The sequence below is a fragment of the Ursus maritimus genome, unplaced genomic scaffold, assembly GCF_017311325.1.
Source record: "Ursus maritimus isolate PB19 unplaced genomic scaffold, ASM1731132v1 scaffold_35, whole genome shotgun sequence".
Lineage (NCBI taxonomy): Eukaryota > Metazoa > Chordata > Mammalia > Carnivora > Ursidae > Ursus > Ursus maritimus.
Window position 1 is genome coordinate 7,435,928 of NW_024426119.1, and position 17,099 is coordinate 7,453,026.

Genomic DNA, 17,099 nt, shown 5'->3' on the forward strand with positions numbered 1-17,099 from the left:
TGCTCTAGGGGCGCCTGGGTGGCACAGCGGTTGGGCCTCTGCCTTCGGCTCAGGGCGTGATCCCGACGTTATGGGATCGAGCCCCACATCGGGCTCTTCTGCTATGAGCCTGCTTCTTCCTCTCCCACTCCCCCTGCTTGTGTTCCCTCTCTCGCTGGCTGTCTCTGTCTCTGTCGAATAAATAAATAAAATAAAATCTTAAAAAAAAAAAAAAAAAAGAATGCTCCAACAACAGGAGTATTCGTGTTGCCCAAGCAGGATTCGGGAGACTGGGGGGAGTGGGCACAATAGAGGGCCGAAGCCTGTCTATTTCTAAATGTATAGAGTTAACTGAAGCTATTACTGAAATCCCTGGGGCTGAAGACCCTGAGTATTCACCATTGCTCTGGAAATTCTCTGTGAGCTCCCACACCTTAAATCCAACCTGCCCCTTTGCCTCAGAGTTCTTGTGGCTGGACAGCTCCGTAGGGCTTGTGAGAATGGTGGCCAGAGGACTGGGGGCAGGAGAGGCAAAGTGACACTGGCTCACAATGGCCTAAGCTTGTCCGGAAAACTCCCTGGGGGCTCTGGTCCTGGTGCCACCCAGGCCTCTCTGGACTTCTTCCCTGGGGAAGAGTCTGGACACATACATTGTCTGGGCTGGAGGTTCTTTGCTAATCACAGGCAAGATAAGTTACTCATTAGCAAGCAACAACATGCAATTCATCAACTCCAGGGAAGAGTTCAACCTGGACGAACAACTGGGATACATAGGGTAGACACTGTCACAGGAAGTTCTCCCATATGTCTAACCTAAATCCTTCCTGTCACAGTTGAAGCCCGTTTCCTCTCATTCTGACCATGGTGGGAGAAGGAGGTAGCCTGTCACAACCCTTTGCTTCAGACCCATCACCTACTTGACCATGGCAGTCAGATTGCTCTTCAGCCTTCTCCAGGGAACAGTGCCCTGCCTGTTGAGGCAGCCGTTCAGAGTTGGCACCTGTCCCTGATGTCTTTCTCTCTCTATGAGAGTATTTGAAACACGACACTTCCTGGTTCGGGCCTGATCCTTTCTTCCAGGGAGGCTGTCTGAGTAGTCCCCACTCCCAGGTTCCTGGGGCTGCCCATCCCCTATCTCTTGCTCGCTTCAAGTCCTGGGTGGCAGCTGGGATCAGAGATCAGAAGCGGTGTGGAGAAATGAGGAGAGGTCAGAGTTCCTTTCAGGAGATGAGTTGTTGGTCAGTGGAAGGTGAATGGCACCCGGGAACCTGGGGAACCCAGGGACAACGCTGAGCCTGGGTGCCAATGGAAGGCCAGAGCCAGAAGAGAGGAGTGAGGGCTGAGCGGGAGGGTGCGGCTGGGGAGGGCTTCCCACCTGTAAAAGTTAACAGAGAAGAGAGGTTTCAGAGACAAGTGACCTGTATGCTGGGGAGGGACAGTGGAGGCTAGTCAGCCGGGGTAGAGGACAAGTGAGTGAAAAGGCTTCTCTAGAGGAAGAAAAACCCCAGCTAAGGAAGCCGGCCCAAGATCTAGGGCCCAGGGGGTGCCTGAACCTTTGCTTTCAGGCTCTGCCCCAATTCCCTCAGGCCTTCAGCACAAGCTGGCAGAAGGTTCTCTCTCAGTCCCATCACTCTGAGCAATGTCTTTGCCCTGTACCCTCTGTTCTCTAGCCCTGTGAGCCACCTCTCAAAGTCGTCCGCGCCCTGAGAGGGATCTGGGCAGGAGGCAAGGGCAGGCTAGGGTGCGGGCCTACAGCCAGAGGGTCTTCACGCAGAGGCCTCCGTTAGCCTTCCCTCCCTTCCCCCCGCCCCCGGCCTCCCTGTTCGTTCGCTAGGGTGGGGACAGGAAGGAGCTAGGGAAGGGGAAGCCAGGGGCTCTGGGAAAGTTGCCGTGGAGGCTACCATAAACCCCGGACTCCTCTGTGTCTGGAAATACCCGCTGCATGGCTCCTGGCCCTAGCTTTCCAGGCATCCCCTGGGTTTGGCAGATGAAGCTGGGGCAGCTGCTGGGTCACCACCAGTGAGGACCCTTGCCTCCAGCCAGGAGGTTTCCACCCTGCCCCTCCTTTCCTCTTGATCAGCACACAGGAGGCCTGGGGAGAGCTTCCTTCTGATACAGTTAAAAGGGGCTTCTCAGGTCAGGGGCCCTCACCTTCTCCTCTCTTGAGTCCATTGTCTCTGCAGGCCAAAGTGTTCTCCTTGAAAAGGAGAGGGCCGCGTCCACACCAGTTACTCCAGCTCCAGGTGCCACCTGTGCTGACGTTCCAAGAAAGCAAAGGATGCAGTGTATAAGGCTAGCCTCAGCCCTCAGGCTCCATGGAAATCAGGGAGGTTGAAGGCGGGAGGTGCTCCTGGTCTCACAAGGAGCCAGAACAGGCACTCTGACTCATGCTCAATGATCTTACTCACTTGGACATCATTCCTTGAGACAGTGGGTCACCAGTCATGGACCATCAGTCCAGCCTAGTCTGTGGACCACCCAGCCCTCTTGGTGATGTGGGGAGGGCTGAGTTCCCTGAGCTACTAGGAGCCTCAATGACCAGGGGAGTTCAGAAGTTGAGTTCTCCTTCTTCCTACACACCTCTGCTCTGAAACACCACCAGGAAAGAAGAGGGCTGCCATCTTGAGACCTACACTTGGCCTTGGCAGGATAATCCTCTCTGGAAGTCCAAGGCCATGGGCAGTTGGTTCTTCCAACCTTCATCTCTTCTCCAAACCCATTCTCAAAGCTCCAGTCTTCTCTCTCCACCCAAGAACATTGTCACATCCTCTTCCCACAAAAGGCCCTTACACTCAAGGTTTTCCACAGGGCCCACCTCTTTCCATGCCCAACCTGGCTTTCCTCCCTTATGACTGTTTGCTTTCAGCTCTCCTTTTTCCTTCCTTTCCTTTTGGACCTCAATCTCCCTTCTACTCCAAGTCTACCCCTGGCTGTCAGGATGTCACCTGAGGGAAAGGAAATTAGTGTTTATTGGGCCCTGCAAATGTGTAATCACATATAGTCAGTCCCTCGGTCACCCTCCCGTGTTACTGTTATTATTACCCCCATTGCACAGATAAGAAAACCCAGGGGTTTAAATTACAAGCCCAAAGAGGGATGCCTGGCTGGCTCAGTCAGTAGAGCCTGTGACTCTTGATCTTAGAGTTGTGAGTTTGAGCTCCACACTGGGTGTAGAGATTACTTAAAAATAAAATTTAGGGGCACCTGGATGGCTCAGTTGGTTAAGTGCCCAGCTCAGGTCATGATCTCAGGGTCAGTGCATGGGAGGAGCCTGCTTGAGATTCTCTCTGCAGCAACCCCCCCAAATTTTTTTTAAAAAATAAAAATAAATTACAAGCCCCAAGGCCCCAAGACTACGTGGCTGAGGAGTGCCAAAACCCTGGTGCATGTTCTGCTTATTCGCCAGACTCAGCCAGAGCAGGTGGGGGTGGGGGGAGGCCCCATTCCAGTTCAACCCTCCCCATCGGGACCATGGGGAGTCCTCAGGACTCATGGTCTCTCAGCGCCCATGCCCCAAGTCCTACCCCTTTCTCCTCACAGGGTCTCTCACATCTTATTATCAGCCACGGCATCCTGTTCCCCATAAAGCCCCCAAATGAGTCCCCAGGGCCACCACTAAGTCATCATCTTTTCTCCTCCACCAGCCTCAGGCCTGTCCTATGGGAAACCCACTCTGTTCCGCGGGAAAGACCCTGAGCGGGCAGTTCCTTGTAGGGACTCGAGAAAGAGGTGAACAAGGCCCCGCGGGGCACCGCCTGCCGAGCGGGAATCCCTGCCCTAACCGCTGGCGCCCCTCGAGGGGAGGGGTGAGGGCGGAGGTGGTTCTGCGGCGGCATCTGTCCCAGGCGGGCGGGAAGCTGCTGCATTAAATTGTAAAATCGATTTATTGACCGGCAGGTGCGAGCAGCGGCAGATGGAGAGTAGCGCTGCCGGGGCGCATCTGCGGGGAGCGGCGGCATCGATCCCGGCCCCCCTCCGAAACCCGTCCGTCCCGGCCCTTTCTCGTCGGCTCGCTCCCAATCGCAGGGCCAAGGTCCGCGGAACGGCGGCGCCTGAGCGGCTAGGGTAGCTCGGCTCCCTTCCCCGCCCCCTCCCGGCCTCAGGGCCCCGGGCTGCGCCCCCACGGCTGGCAGGCCCTGCCAGCCCCACTGCCCCAGTTGGCACGCGGCGGGCCGGGCTGACGCGTGGCAGCGCCCTGCGGCAGATGAGGCACGCGCCGGCCTCATTTCAATGTGAATGGATCGAAAGGAGCAGCCATGTGGCAGCAACAGTTTGCAAATCTCCCCGCCTTCTGTGCAGCTCCCCGGCCGCGGCTCCCTGCACGTGGCCCCTTCTCGGCCGCGACCGCAGCGGCGCCCCTCAAGGCTTAAGCGCCCCGCCCAAGCCAGGCCCACTCCCCCGCCCCTGGCCTGCCCCACGGGCTCCATGGCCCGGCCTCCGCCATGCACCTACCTGGCCACAGTTTGCCCCGCCGAGAACGCGAGTCGGGGGTGGGCGAAACGACGCTAGAAGCTTCGGAGCTGCGCCGCGGACTCCGGGGGGGTGGGTAGAGAGGGCGAGTAGGCTACCCAGTGGGGGAGGGGTCCCGAGGCTCTACGCGGCCCCCGTGGTACGCCAATAAACCCGGGGTCAGCTTAGGGGCGCGGCTGGAAGACAACCTTGGCGCGTTACGGCCCCAGGTGAGGGTTCTGCCTGCTGGGGGGCTGTATGTAGGGGCCAGGAGGGGAGGACGACAGAAGCAGAAGGCCCCTGAAGGGGAGACTGTGGACCTTGAATGAAGCCAGGCCGGGACCCTGCTCCGGCTCCTGGCGTTGTCGGTGAGAGTGGGGATGAGGACCCGTGGATTTTCAGAGGGCCCACATTCAGTTCAGGGGAGCCCCGGTCGGTTGAACCTTGCATCCATGCTCCCTCTCGAGGGCATCGCCCAGCGTCTGCATAGGGGCAGGGTCAACAGATGTCCAGGTGGGTCCAACCCCGCTGTGATTTGCGGCCTCCGATGGACTCACAGCACTCCTGCTCTTGGTAGCACCCAGGACACACGGGTCTCTAGTGGGAGAAAAAGGGAGGAGTCCCAGCTGTGGACACTTGCATTTCAGTTCTGAGCCCGCCCCGGGACCCTTTCTCGCTCAGCAAATGTGGGCAAAGAGGGACTCCAGCAAACTGGATTGCTGGTGGCATCTTAGCGGGATAATGAACTTCTGGGAGAGTTCCCACGTGGCAAATAGATATTTCATAAATGCCTTTTGATGGCAAGGAGAATTTAACCCTTTCCTCCTTAAAAAGGATTTCTAGGTCTCTGGGATCCCTTGCATTTTGTGTCTCTGAGGATAATAACGGTTTTGTTTGGTCCTTCACTGTTTGCAAAGTCAGGATGTGTAAGAGGGGGTAGAGAGAGTTCCAGATCTACCAGTATTGAGCAAGAGGCATTCTGTAGGACTGGATGTCTCCCTTGAGAGGCAGGCAAGTGCCGGCGCCAGTAAAGGAGCGAGTTCTTACGAACTCCTAGGCCAGGATTTGGAGGTGGAAGCAAACAGAACTAGGTAGGGATGGATGCCAGCTCAGAGGAGAGCTAGAGACACTCTTTGGCACCCTGGGCAGGTCTAGGGACCGTAGAGTATGGGCGGAGCGAGTGTGAGGAACCCACTTGTCAGGATCGCTGGGAGGCAAGCCCTGGGCCCCCCTCTCTCGGGCCTGGGGACTCCGCCTGCCCATAACCTACATTAACTCTGGAGCGCAGCCTGGGCCCATCTGCCGGCCCCCGCCCCACCTCGGTTCCCCACGCCAACCCGCTCGCGCCAGATGGTGGCTGGGAGGGGTGGCCGTGCGTGGGGGACCCCGGAGCCCATCTCCTCATCTCGCCCCTCCCCCAACCCACGCTCTCCAACCTCTTGTTTCTCATCCTTCCCCCCAATCCTCCACCACCACCCCCAAGTCAAAAAAATCAGACCGTGCTAGGCATAGGCAGCTGTTGTGCTCCACTGCCGCGCCTCCCCCCCTCACGGCCTCCCCCGGGCCCGCGCCGCGTCCCTGCTCCCCCCCCCCCGCGCCGATCTTATCGCTCGACGACAGCCATCGCTGTGCGGGCGGGCTGACAGCTGAAGCCACCGGGCCCCCGCTGCCCTCAGCGTCGCAGAGACAGAGAGATCCCCGGCACCCCCCGAGACTGGGAGAAGCCGGCCCTCCCCGGTCTAAGGCCTCCGGGGATCACGCCGGGTTCCGGGAAAGCAGCTGCACTGCCGCCGCTCGAAGTGGGGCCACCCAGGGGAGTCGCGAAGGCGAGACCGACGAAGCCGTCTGAAACCCAAACTAGTCCGCGCGCTTTCAGTTCCACCCTACATCTCGCCCCTATGAGGAGAGGACCCGGGTCTGCCTGACTTCAGTCCCTCACCAGGACTCTCCAGTGGCTTGAGCCAACGCTGGAGCCAGGAGAGTTCCTCCCTGCCCCAACGGAGCGACAGGACGCGGGGGGAGGGGGACTTGGGGCTGCTGGGGTGGGGGGAGACGGTGGGCGGTGGAGCCGAAGCTGAACCCAGGTGAGGGGAGGCGCTGGAGGAGGGGCCAGACCCTCATTACCATACAGCTGAGGACGCGCCCCTCTTCTCGTACCGCGGGGACCACGCCCCCCTCCCCCGTCTCCGGGACCACGGGTCTAGGGGCTGGCACCAGTAGAGCCCAGGCTGGGGGCAGAAGGGAGAAGGCACGCGCTGGGCACGCCCCCCGCAACTAGGGAGGGAGACGCCCACCAGGAGGAGGGAGGGAGCCCCCGAGAGCCCCCCAGTCTTAGACTCAAAGCCCTCGCCTTGCCCGGTGTGGCCACAGAGAGGTTAAAGCGTCCGCTGGTTTCTCTGTTGCACCGGGGACCCGAGGTGGGTGGGCGCTCACAGGTTGGGGACTGAGGTGGCGACAGCTTCCAAGGCTCCGGGAAGAAGGAGATTCGAGTTCTTCGACCCTGCTTTCGCTTTCCGAGCTTAAGTTCTTTTTACCTGCTCGAAGGCTGAAGGTAACTAGCTCCGGCGGCGGACGGACCGCCCACGGGGACTCCCCAGTGTCTCCGCCTCCACGACCATCCGGGAACCACTCGCTCACCTCCCGCCCCATTCCCCCAGGCCCTCCCCCTCCTCTCACAGCCGGGGTCTCGGACCGTAACCCCTCGGCCGCGGAGAACTAGTCACCTTGGCACGCGCAGAGTTAGGGGACCCAGGGGCTGAGAGCGGCACGGAGGGGCGGGGACCTGTGCGTGACTGGCTGGCGGGGACGGGGGATGGCGGGGGCGGAGGCCCCCTCCAGGCCCTGCTGGGGCTGTAGCGCTAGAGGCCCGGAGGGGAGGGGAGAGTGACCATGGGCTCTGAGTGACAGGCGGAGAAGAGAGGAGCCAATATATATAAGGAAGGCTCCCGAGAGCGCAGGTTTCAGTAGCGGCGCAGAGCGCAAGCTGGGAACACGAGGCCAAGAGCCGCAGCTCCAGCCGCCTCAGCGCAGTGTACCGGGCACTAGCCCGCTTGCAGCCCCAGGATTAGCCCGAGGACACGTCCCCAGCCCGACCGCCGCCCAGCCGCCCTCACCTGGATTACCTACCGCCGCAGTTGGAACAGAGCTAACGAGAAGGCGAAGCGGGAGGAAAGCCCCAGAAGAGCCTGGCTTTTCAGGGACCCCTCCGGCGGATAGACGCGCGGGAAAGCGGCGTCCCGAAAGAAGCCAGCTCCAGGGCGGGCGCGGGGAGAGAGCGACGCTCCAGGGGATGGCAGCCGCGTCCCGTAGCGCCTCTGGCTGGGCGCTACTGCTGCTGGTGGCACTTTGGCAGCAGGTAACGTCCCGCGCCCCCTCCACCCCCTCCCGCCGCGCCCGGAGCCTGAGCCCCAGGCGTCCGCCGAGCTGACCGCTCCCCTCCTTCCTCCCTCGGTCCCTGTGCAATAGCGCGCAGCCTGCTCCGGAGTCTTCCAACTGCAGCTGCAGGAGTTTGCCAACGAGAGAGGCGTACTGGCCAGCGGGCGGCCGTGCGAACCCAGCTGCAGGACCTTCTTCCGTGTCTGCCTTAAACACTTCCAGGCGGTCGTGTCGCCCGGGCCCTGCACCTTCGGCAGCGTTTCTACACCTGTGTTGGGCACCAACTCCTTCGCCATCGGGGACGATAGTAGCGGCGGGGTCCGCAACCCTCTTCAACTGCCTTTCAATTTCACCTGGCCGGTGAGCACAGCCTGGGTGCACTGGGAGGTCACGAAAGACGAGAAGGGGGCTCCCTGGGACCAAAGCCCTCCCCCCCCTAGATTTCCTCACTTCCAACCAAACCAAACCAAACCAAAACAAAACCAGGGCGCTCTCTTTTGATACTTTCTTCCGACCGTCTCCTGGGACCTCAGCCTCAGGAAGGATATCACCAGTCTCCCTCCTCCCAGTTCTATGCCCTCTTCTCCCAACTCTTGGGATATGATTTTCATCACCTACTATCTCGGCGCGTTTCCCACCTTCGAGTGACTAACATGCGCCCATCTCTTAACCCTCCTACTCGGGGTTCTCCTCTCAGCTTTCCTGCTCGCGCGATGCAGCGCGCAGACCCGTTATGTTGACCCGGGAGCTGTAACTGTATCCTGCAATTAGATTAATTAAACCCGCTGCCGCAAGGCACCCCCACCTCTCCGCCCCTGCTCATCTCGCTCTCTCTCTGTCTTCCCCCGCCCCCTCCTTTGGCCTCCAGGGTACCTTCTCACTCATCATCGAAGCTTGGCACGCGCCAGGAGACGACCTGCGGCCAGGTGAGTAGCTCGCTCCGCCGCCACAGGGGGGCGACACGGCGCAGCGCCGAAAGAGTTAACCTGTAATAGGCGGGGGAAGTGCGGGGTGGGGGGTGGGGGTGCAGGACGCTAAGCTCGGCCTGGAGCTGCGCCCCGCGCTGGACGCTCGGATTCCGCTAGCTGCCTGGACTCTGAGCACAATTGCGTTTCCTGCGGGTTATTTTTGGCGTGGGAACGCGGGGAGCACGGCGGTGAGAAAGGCCGAAGCTGCCAGCGCCGCTGACGGGCCCCTTCCTGTATTTTACACCTTTCGCGAATTCCGCTCCTTTGGAAAGGGAATAATGGCTTTGGGATGTTGTTCTGACACAGAGGAAAAGGATATTTCAGCAGCACAACAATTCTCACTTTGAAAAGGAAAAAGAAAAGCATTACCCATCTCTGAGGGCAGAACCCGTGAATGGGCACCAGAGGACCCCTTGCTCCCAGGGTCCTCTCCGGCCTGGCTTTCTTTTCCTTTCCTTTTCTTTTCTCTTCTCTTCTCTTCTCTTCTCTTCTCTTCTCTTCTCTTCTCTTCTCTTCTCTTCTCTCCTTTTCTTTCTCCCTCCCTCTCTCCCTCCCTCCTTCCCTTCTCTCTCTTTTTTTTCTTCCCCATGTGGACCTCTTTTCCTCTTTTCTGGTCTATCTGCCCCCAGAACACTGGGATATCTTAACATCCTTCTGTTGTCCCCTTTTTAAATGATGTCGGGTCTTCTGCACATGCACGCCCGCACGCGCGCGCGCGCACACACACACAGCAGCAGCTAAGCAGTGGGACACTTGGGTTCCTCTGGCCTGTGCTTGCTGGCAGCTGGGGGTCATCTGGACAGCTGGTTTGATCCAGCAGTTGCTGGCACTCTCGGGACTGGCTGCCCTTCCTTGACCTGGCCCTCTGCCCCTTCAGAGGCCTTGCCACCAGACGCGCTCATCAGCAAGATCGCCATCCAGGGCTCCCTAGCTGTGGGCAAGAACTGGTTACTGGATGAGCAGACCAGCCCCTCAGCGAGGCTGCGCTACTCTTACCGGGTCATCTGCAGTGACAACTACTATGGGGACAGCTGCTCGCGCCTGTGCAAGAAGCGCAATGACCACTTCGGCCACTACGTGTGCCAGCCAGATGGCAGCCTGTCCTGCCTCCCCGGCTGGACTGGGGAGTACTGCGAAGAGCGTAAGCAGCCAAGCTCCTGCCTACCTGGCAGGGGTCCCCAGAGCAAACACAGTGGCCTCTTTACAGCCACAGCCTACCGCCCTCACAGAACAGGTCTGGGCTGCCCACTAGCCGGGCCTCAGGAACAGGTGGGGATGCTTAGGACAGGCGTGGACTCTGATCTGTCTCTTCTTAGTGCTCCTCCCCATCTTGCCAGAGCCCACAAGGACCCCGTAATCGCATTCCACCCAGCCTGGATTCTCCTTCCCTGTGCCACTGTTGCCCTTTATAACAGCCGTGGCTCCTCTGAGAGGCCAGGAGTGGGAAGTGAGCCCAGTAGAGCTGGGGGCACCCCCAGGGCCAGGAGAGGGAGAGTGGGGCTTCAGAGTCCGTGGCATTCCAACCTCACCCAGCTCTGTTTTCTTTCCTCAGCTGTCTGTCTTTCTGGCTGTCATGAACAGAATGGCTACTGCAGCAAGCCAGCCGAGTGCATGTGAGTAGGGGACAGGAAGCGGGTGAGGAGGGAGCCCTCCCGACCAAGCCCTCACCTCACCCTCAGCCTCCCTTTTGTTCAACAGCTGCCGCCCAGGCTGGCAGGGCCGCCTCTGCAACGAATGCATCCCCCACAATGGCTGTCGCCATGGCACCTGCAGCATCCCCTGGCAATGCACCTGTGATGAGGGCTGGGGCGGCCTTTTCTGTGACCAAGGTGAGTCGGGGCAGAGAGAGGACGCAGAGGGGTTGGGAGAGATGGGTAGGGGGTGGGAACTAGAGCGGTCCCCCTTCTTGCTTGGTGACTGCCCGGCTGGTTTCCCCATTATCCTTCAAGGAGGTGGGGCTCATAAGGATGCTTAGGATTGGCCTAGAATGAGATGGTGGGTCCTTCTTGCAGGTGCTGGGGAGGCAGGGTGGCTGGAGAAGCCAGGAGCATGACAGGTTGGCAGCCTGGAGGTCGCACTCAAATTCTAGCAAGGCCCAGGGGGAGGGATGCTGGGCTCAGTTCCTCTTTCTACCTTGTAGTTACCTATTAACCCCCTAAGTGTTTGCTTACCTGCCAGGGCTGTTTGAGCAGCTCTCCCCTAAACAGCTGTCTAGTGGGGTGTGCCCACCAGCTGCCCGGAGGCTGTGGGCAAGCTGGGCCTCTGGGCGGAGTGGCATCTAACCGACTTCTTGGTGTGGGGCAGAGACGGCCTCCCTTGTTCCTCCCCCGGGGGTGCTTGCCAGGCAGCTGCCTGAGCCCACAATCTCCTTCTGGGTCTGGGAGGGCGGCTGGTCACTCTGGCTGTGGGGGGCCGGCCAGCGCTAACCGTGGGGGAGGGAGCCTTTGCTCCCTCATCCTGCAGCCAGCTGCAGCGTGTGCCTCCCATTTTCAGGGTCAAAGAGGGTGGCTGCTGCCATGGAGACACCAGCACAAGCCTTGGGAGGCTGGGCAGGGGGCTTGCCAGGCTAGAAAGAACTTGCCTGGGCCCTGACTTGCTGGCAGCAAGGGCTTGGAATTCAGCCCCTGTATTCTGTGTGTGTGTGTGTGTGTGTGTGTGTGTGTGTTGCTTTCTCCCTCCTCTCCCCTACCCCAAACACGCGTACACACCTGTTCCTGCCCGCTCTCTTTCCTCTCCCCACATTTGCTCCCAGGTGACACCGTCGTATACTCATCATAGGCAAACACAGCCCTTCCAGTCTCTCTGTTTGCTCTGTATTTGCTCCTTCCCTATTCTTCCCAAATAAGAAAACAAATACTTGTATTTCGAAATACTCTCGTAATGCATTTCCCTTTAAAAAATGCCTGGTCACTACTTAAGGGGGCTCTTGCCTCCTCTCTACCATTTCCACCTGTTAACATTTTATCCCTCCTCCCAGGCTTATCTCAGCTGCCCCTCCTCCACAAAGCCCTTTCTGACTTCCTCCTCCACATGTGGCCTTGCCATCCCTCCTCTTCCTTCCCTTCCTTCTACCCTGGTGGCCAGTGGTTGTGAGCTTACCTAGCAGGCAGCTGTCCAACTGTATTTTTTTTTAACTTTGGTTGGTTGCACAGGTCAGATATGGATCAAGGAAGAAGGGTAGTTGGGGCGGGACAACTTTGGGCTGAAGCCTCTGGGCCACACATGGGCAGTGAACTTGCACTACCAGGAGCCTGGAGTGGGGACCGTTGTACAGCCCCGCTCAGCTGGCTGGTCCCTGTCTCCGCAGATCTCAATTACTGCACCCACCACTCCCCCTGCAAGAACGGGGCGACGTGCTCCAACAGCGGGCAACGGAGCTACACGTGCACCTGCCGCCCAGGCTACACTGGCGTGGACTGCGAGCTGGAGCTCAGCAAGTGTGACAGCAACCCCTGTCGCAACGGGGGCAGCTGTAAGGTGAGCCTCGGGGCGGCCCAGGTCTGGCCAGATAGGGCCCCAGTGGCCTCACCCGGGCGGCCCGCGGAGGTGCGGCCGTGGCATTGTGGGGGGGTGGGGTCTGGCCCCAGGCCATGCATCCTTGCCCCCCAGGGCCTGACCTGGGCCTCTTCCTGGTCTCTCTGCAGGACCAGGAGGATGGCTACCGCTGCCTGTGTCCCCCAGGCTACTATGGCCTGCACTGCGAACACAGTACTTTGAGCTGCGCAGACTCCCCCTGCTTCAATGGGGGTTCCTGCCGGGAGCGCAGCCAGGGGGCCAGCTATGCCTGTGAATGCCCCCCCAACTTCATGGGCTCCAACTGTGAGAAGAAAGTGGACAGGTGTACCAGCAACCCCTGTGCCAATGGTGAGTCTTGTTGCCTTGCTAACCCGGGGAGCCAGGCTTCGGACTCAGAGAGCCTTCTGGTGAGGGAGAGTCAGGAGAGGACAGAGGCCGGGCTGTCCCTCTGGGCAGGCTGAGATGGCCTCACCCTGCTCTGGGTGGTGAAGAGCTGGCATGGAAGAGATGCAGGTTGGCAGAGGGCGCGGGCCTTAGGGGGAGGAGAGGTGCACACCCTGCTTCATGTCCTATTCCCATGTCGGAGCCCTCTCCTGGCAGGGGTGGCCTCTGACCCTCCCCAGAAAGTCTTGGGCTAGGGACAGGGACCTATGAGGCCTCGTGTCCCTCCTGGAGGGAGGCTGGCACAGTCAGGGCCCAACTTCGCAAGGCCTCACCTTGCCCCGTGGCCACGCAGAGCCTGGCATGGCACAGGGCATCTAAAATGTTCAGCATTTTTTGGGGTGCAAAGCACGCTGGTTATCTTTGTCTCCTTGGCCTCCTGATGACCCTCTGTGAGGCAGGCAGACGGCACCATGCAGGAGAGAAGCCTCAGGAGCTGGAGAGGGGTGGGAACAGCTGAAACAGAGTCTGTTCTCTGGCTAATCGCCCCGTTAACTTTGTTAACTGATAATTACATTTATTTAAGCATTTACTATACACCAGGCATGGGCTCCTGCCTTCATGCGTCATCCGACCTAAGCCTCAGAGGTCTCCTGTGGACGGGACAGCATTATACTCTAATTTAACAAGGGAGGAAACTGAGGCTCAGAATGTGGCAAAGCAAAGGTGCCAGGTCACCTTCAGCCTGAGACACACTGCGATCCAGAGCCAAGCTTACCCGTCCGAGTCCTCTGCGAGGCTCTGTGAGACGCTAGTCATTCTCGCACACCGGCTCACTGAGGCGTACGGGGCCAGAGGCACCCTCAAGCCCAGGTCTCCTGACTCCTGGTACGGTGCTCTTTGTGGTGGGATCTGCGGTAGGGCGCTCACCCTCTGCCCCGGGGGGGTTCCCAGGCGATGGCTGACTTGTGACCCACGTGTACCCACAGGGGGCCAGTGCCTGAACCGTGGTCCTAACCGTGTGTGCCGCTGCCGTCCTGGCTTCACAGGCCCCCACTGTGAACTCCACATCAGCGACTGTGCCCGCAACCCTTGTGCCCACGGCGGCACTTGCCACGAGCTGGAGAACGGGCTCGTGTGCACCTGCCCCGCTGGCTTCTCTGGCCGGCGCTGCGAGGTGCGGATACCTTCCGACGCCTGTACCTCGGGACCCTGCTTCAATGGGGCCACCTGCTACCCTGGCCTCTCCGAGGACAGCTTCGTCTGCAACTGTCCCTATGGCTTTGTGGGCAGCCGCTGCGAATTCCCTGTGAGCATGCCACCCAGCTTCCCCTGGGTGGCTGTCTCTCTGGGTGTGGGCCTGGTGGTGGTGCTGGTGTTGCTGGGCATGGTGGCAGTGGCTGTGCGGCAGCTGCGGCTTCGGCGGCCTGACGATGGTAGCAGGGAGGCCATGAACAACTTGTCGGACTTCCAGAAGGACAACCTGATCCCTGCCGCCCAGCTCAAGAACACAAACCAGAAGAAGGAGCTGGAAGTGGACTGTGGCCTGGACAAGTCCAACTGTGGGAAACAGCAGAACCACACACTGGACTATAATCTGGCCCCAGGGCCTCTGGGGCGAGGGACCATGCTGGGGAAGTACTCCCACAGTGATAAGAGCTTAGGGGAGAAGGCGCCACTGCGGTTACACAGGTGAGCAGCCCTGGAGGCCCAGGGCCTGGCCACAGAGCCCTGCGTGGTACTCCCTCGGCTCCCCCAGGACAGGTGCGAGGCTGGCACCAGGCCCTTGACTCCCTTGACTGCTTTTCAGCAGACGGGGGTTTTGCTACTGACAGGAGGCTCCTCTGACAAGATTCCTGAGAGGGGTCCTTTGTCCCTCCTTCTCGTTCATTCATTCACAAATGTCAAGGGATCACACTGTGTTTCTTAGGACTTCCATCTTTCCATGGGATGGCTTGCCTGGAGGAGCAATGCCGGCTTTTTCCAGGCCTGAGACCCTGGTCAGGTTGGGGTTCCTGTGGCTCTCTTGAGGGCCGGTTCCTAACTGCCCCCCAAGCTGGCCTTGAGATCACCAGTCCCTGTGTCTTCTCTCAGAGCCAGTGCCCTTTGGCACTCCAGGGTCCGGGTTAGCACCCCACCTGTCCCCCAGCCCTCTCCCCATCCCCCCTTCACCGGCCTGTCTTGTGTTCCCTCAGTGAAAAGCCGGAGTGTCGGATATCAGCGATATGCTCCCCCAGGGACTCCATGTACCAGTCTGTGTGTTTGATATCAGAAGAGAGGAACGAATGTGTCATTGCCACAGAGGTGAGTGCTGGGCTCGCCTTTCCCTCCAGCATGTCCCCTCCTGCCATTCTGGAATGGGAAAGTAGCCTGGTGACTTTCAACCCCAGGGGCCGCTCCTGAAGGGTGGGTCAGAGCCCCTCCTTGGCGGGCCAGGTTCAGTGGCTCTTGGGGCCCTGCTGGCCCCGTTGCCGCAGAGGGTGTGAAACAGGAGCCGTGGGGGTGAGTGGGGGCCTAGCTCTTCCCGCTGTTAGCTCTGGGCTGGGTGGCTGTGGCACCTGGCCAGCTCCCCGGCACTGCTTCCCAGCTGCTGGGGGGGGGGCGGTGAGAGTGGTTGCCTTGTGCCCCTCCTGCCCCTCCTCACTGCTCCCTCCACCGGCCCACCGCATGAACACAGGCTCCCAGGCCTGTGCTTGCATCAGGGCCGAAGGATGGGGAGGGCTGCCCCACCTTCCCTTCACCCTGCCTGCCTGATGGGCTTCTCCCAGGGAGGCGCAGGGCAGCCATGGAGGGAGCGCTTGTCCTCCAGGGTAACTGGCTTCCCTGCTTTCCACCGACCTCCAGGTATAAGGCAGGAGCCTTCCCAGGCCATCCCAGCTCCGCCCCAGCAGCTGGATCTTCCTTCCGCATTGTTTACATTGCATCCTGGACGGGACATTTTTAATATGCAACGTGCTGCTCTCAGGAGGAAGAGGGAATGGCATGACCTGGACAGACTGTGAACTTGCCAAGAGACGCAGTACCCTTCCACGCCTTTGGGTGTCTGTCTGGCATCAGATTGGCAGCCGCGCCAGCCAGGGGAACAGAGAAGAGACGTGCCCCTGGGACCCGCCCTGCCAGCAGTGGCCTTCAGAGGGCCCCCTTGGGGATCTGGCCTGTTTTCCAGAGGGAGAGGCAGTGGCCCCATGGGGCCTGGAGCTGCTGTGGCCTCCACTGGCATCTGTGTTTCCGAAAGTGCCTTTGGCCCAGGCCCCATGGCGACAGCTGGGTCCAAATCAGAGAGGAGAGTGGAGGCCACTACAGGCAGGGCCGTCCGTGGGCCAGGATACCACCGGGTGCTTTGGGCAGGAATTGCTGCAGGTGACGTGAGCGCCTGAAGCGGGAGGAGCACTTTCTGCCCTGTGCCCCCGACTACTGCCTGTGGGCCTTGCTCAGAACACCCTCCAGCTTCTCCCCGGGCTCGGCCCTCTGGGCAAGGCTGGTGGTAAGCCTTCCGTGGTTTCCCCAGCCTCGGCCTTGGTGCCGCTGGGTTCCCGTGAGCAGACAGGTGAAGGGCCTGCCCCATCGGCCAGCCAGGGGATCCAGGCCTAATTGGGGAACTCAGGGCAGTGTTGTTGGAAATTCCAGTGAGGGAGAAATGAGGTGCCATTGCTACCTAGGCCCTTTCCTCCCTTGAACCATTCCTACAGCCTCGAGCCTGGGCTTTGCCCAACCCACTACTGCCCCCAGACCACCCTTGAAGCCGATCTTCAGAAATCAATAATATGAGTTTTTATTTTGTTTTTTGTAGTTTATTTTGGAGTCTAGTATTTCAATAATTTAAGAATCAGAAGCACTGACCTTTCTACATTTTATAACATTATTTTGTATATAATGTGTATTTATAATATGGAACAGATGTGTACAGGAGTTTATTACTTCTTGGGTCCTGTCTTTGTGATGGCAAAGTGGGAATGCTCTCTCTCTCCTCTGACTCCCCTTCTCATACTGCTGCCGGCTGCCCTGCTGGGACCGCCGGGAACTGTGCATGCACTTGGCTTTGGCCTGGTGTGCTCCAGACCCTTGTCCCCTTCCAGTCCTTGCAGCTCACCCATCTAGTCCCAGGCCTAGACCAGCCAGCCGTGCCTGCTGTCTTGAGGCTGCTGTGGCTTGCACCATCACTTGGGAGATATGCCCCCTGACCCGAATCTATCCCCCTATCTCTCCTCAAACCTAAAAAAATTTTGGGCTCCCTAGTCAGCCTTGGGGATACGGAATTTGGGGGAAGGGATGATTCTGCCTGTGTTCCTCTTTCCAAAAGGATTCGTTTCTTGGAGAATGGGGTCTGTGAACCAGAATAACATCTGGGTCCTTCCTCCTGCCACCGCAGGGTTTTAGACCAGTACCTACCTACTCTTTTCTCAGTCCCAGCAGGGCACTGGTCTTGGGGGA

General features: G+C 59.5%; 1 protein-coding gene and 1 long non-coding RNA gene across 3 annotated transcripts; one reads left to right on the forward strand and one right to left on the reverse strand.

Moving 5' to 3' along the window:
* Positions 1-240: 240 nt before the first annotated feature.
* On the reverse strand, positions 241-7,051 carry LOC103673449. 2 transcript variants are annotated; one of them, XR_005831992.1, is made up of 4 exons: positions 6,963-7,051; positions 4,432-5,025; positions 2,131-2,229; positions 241-1,354 (listed from the first exon to the last, which is right to left on the reverse strand). It is a non-coding gene; the product is annotated as an uncharacterized LOC103673449 (long non-coding RNA). The 2 variants fall into 2 exon arrangements; XR_571397.2 differs by having other exon boundaries at positions 2,131-2,234.
* A 367-nt stretch (positions 7,052-7,418) lies between these two features.
* On the forward strand, positions 7,419-16,577 carry DLL4 (delta like canonical Notch ligand 4). The gene is made up of 11 exons (XM_040620481.1): positions 7,419-7,783; positions 7,894-8,163; positions 8,672-8,729; positions 9,649-9,912; positions 10,324-10,384; positions 10,470-10,600; positions 12,079-12,248; positions 12,416-12,635; positions 13,658-14,360; positions 14,864-14,972; positions 15,513-16,577. The coding sequence occupies exons 1-11, from the start codon at positions 7,718-7,720 to the stop codon at positions 15,516-15,518; spliced, it is 2,058 nt and encodes a 685-aa protein (XP_040476415.1). The 5' UTR covers positions 7,419-7,717; the 3' UTR covers positions 15,519-16,577.
* Positions 16,578-17,099: the final 522 nt, after the last annotated feature.

Excerpts from the sequence above, each read along its gene's own strand:
- DLL4 (XM_040620481.1), top strand. The coding sequence starts at position 7,718 with ATGGCAGCCGCGTCCCGTAGCGCCTCTGGCTGGGCGCTACTGCTGCTG. Across the intron at positions 8,730-9,648 it reads AGGAGACGACCTGCGGCCAG|AGGCCTTGCCACCAGACGCG; the intron begins GTGAGTAGCTCG and ends CTGCCCCTTCAG. Across the intron at positions 10,601-12,078 it reads CGGCCTTTTCTGTGACCAAG|ATCTCAATTACTGCACCCAC; the intron begins GTGAGTCGGGGC and ends CTGTCTCCGCAG.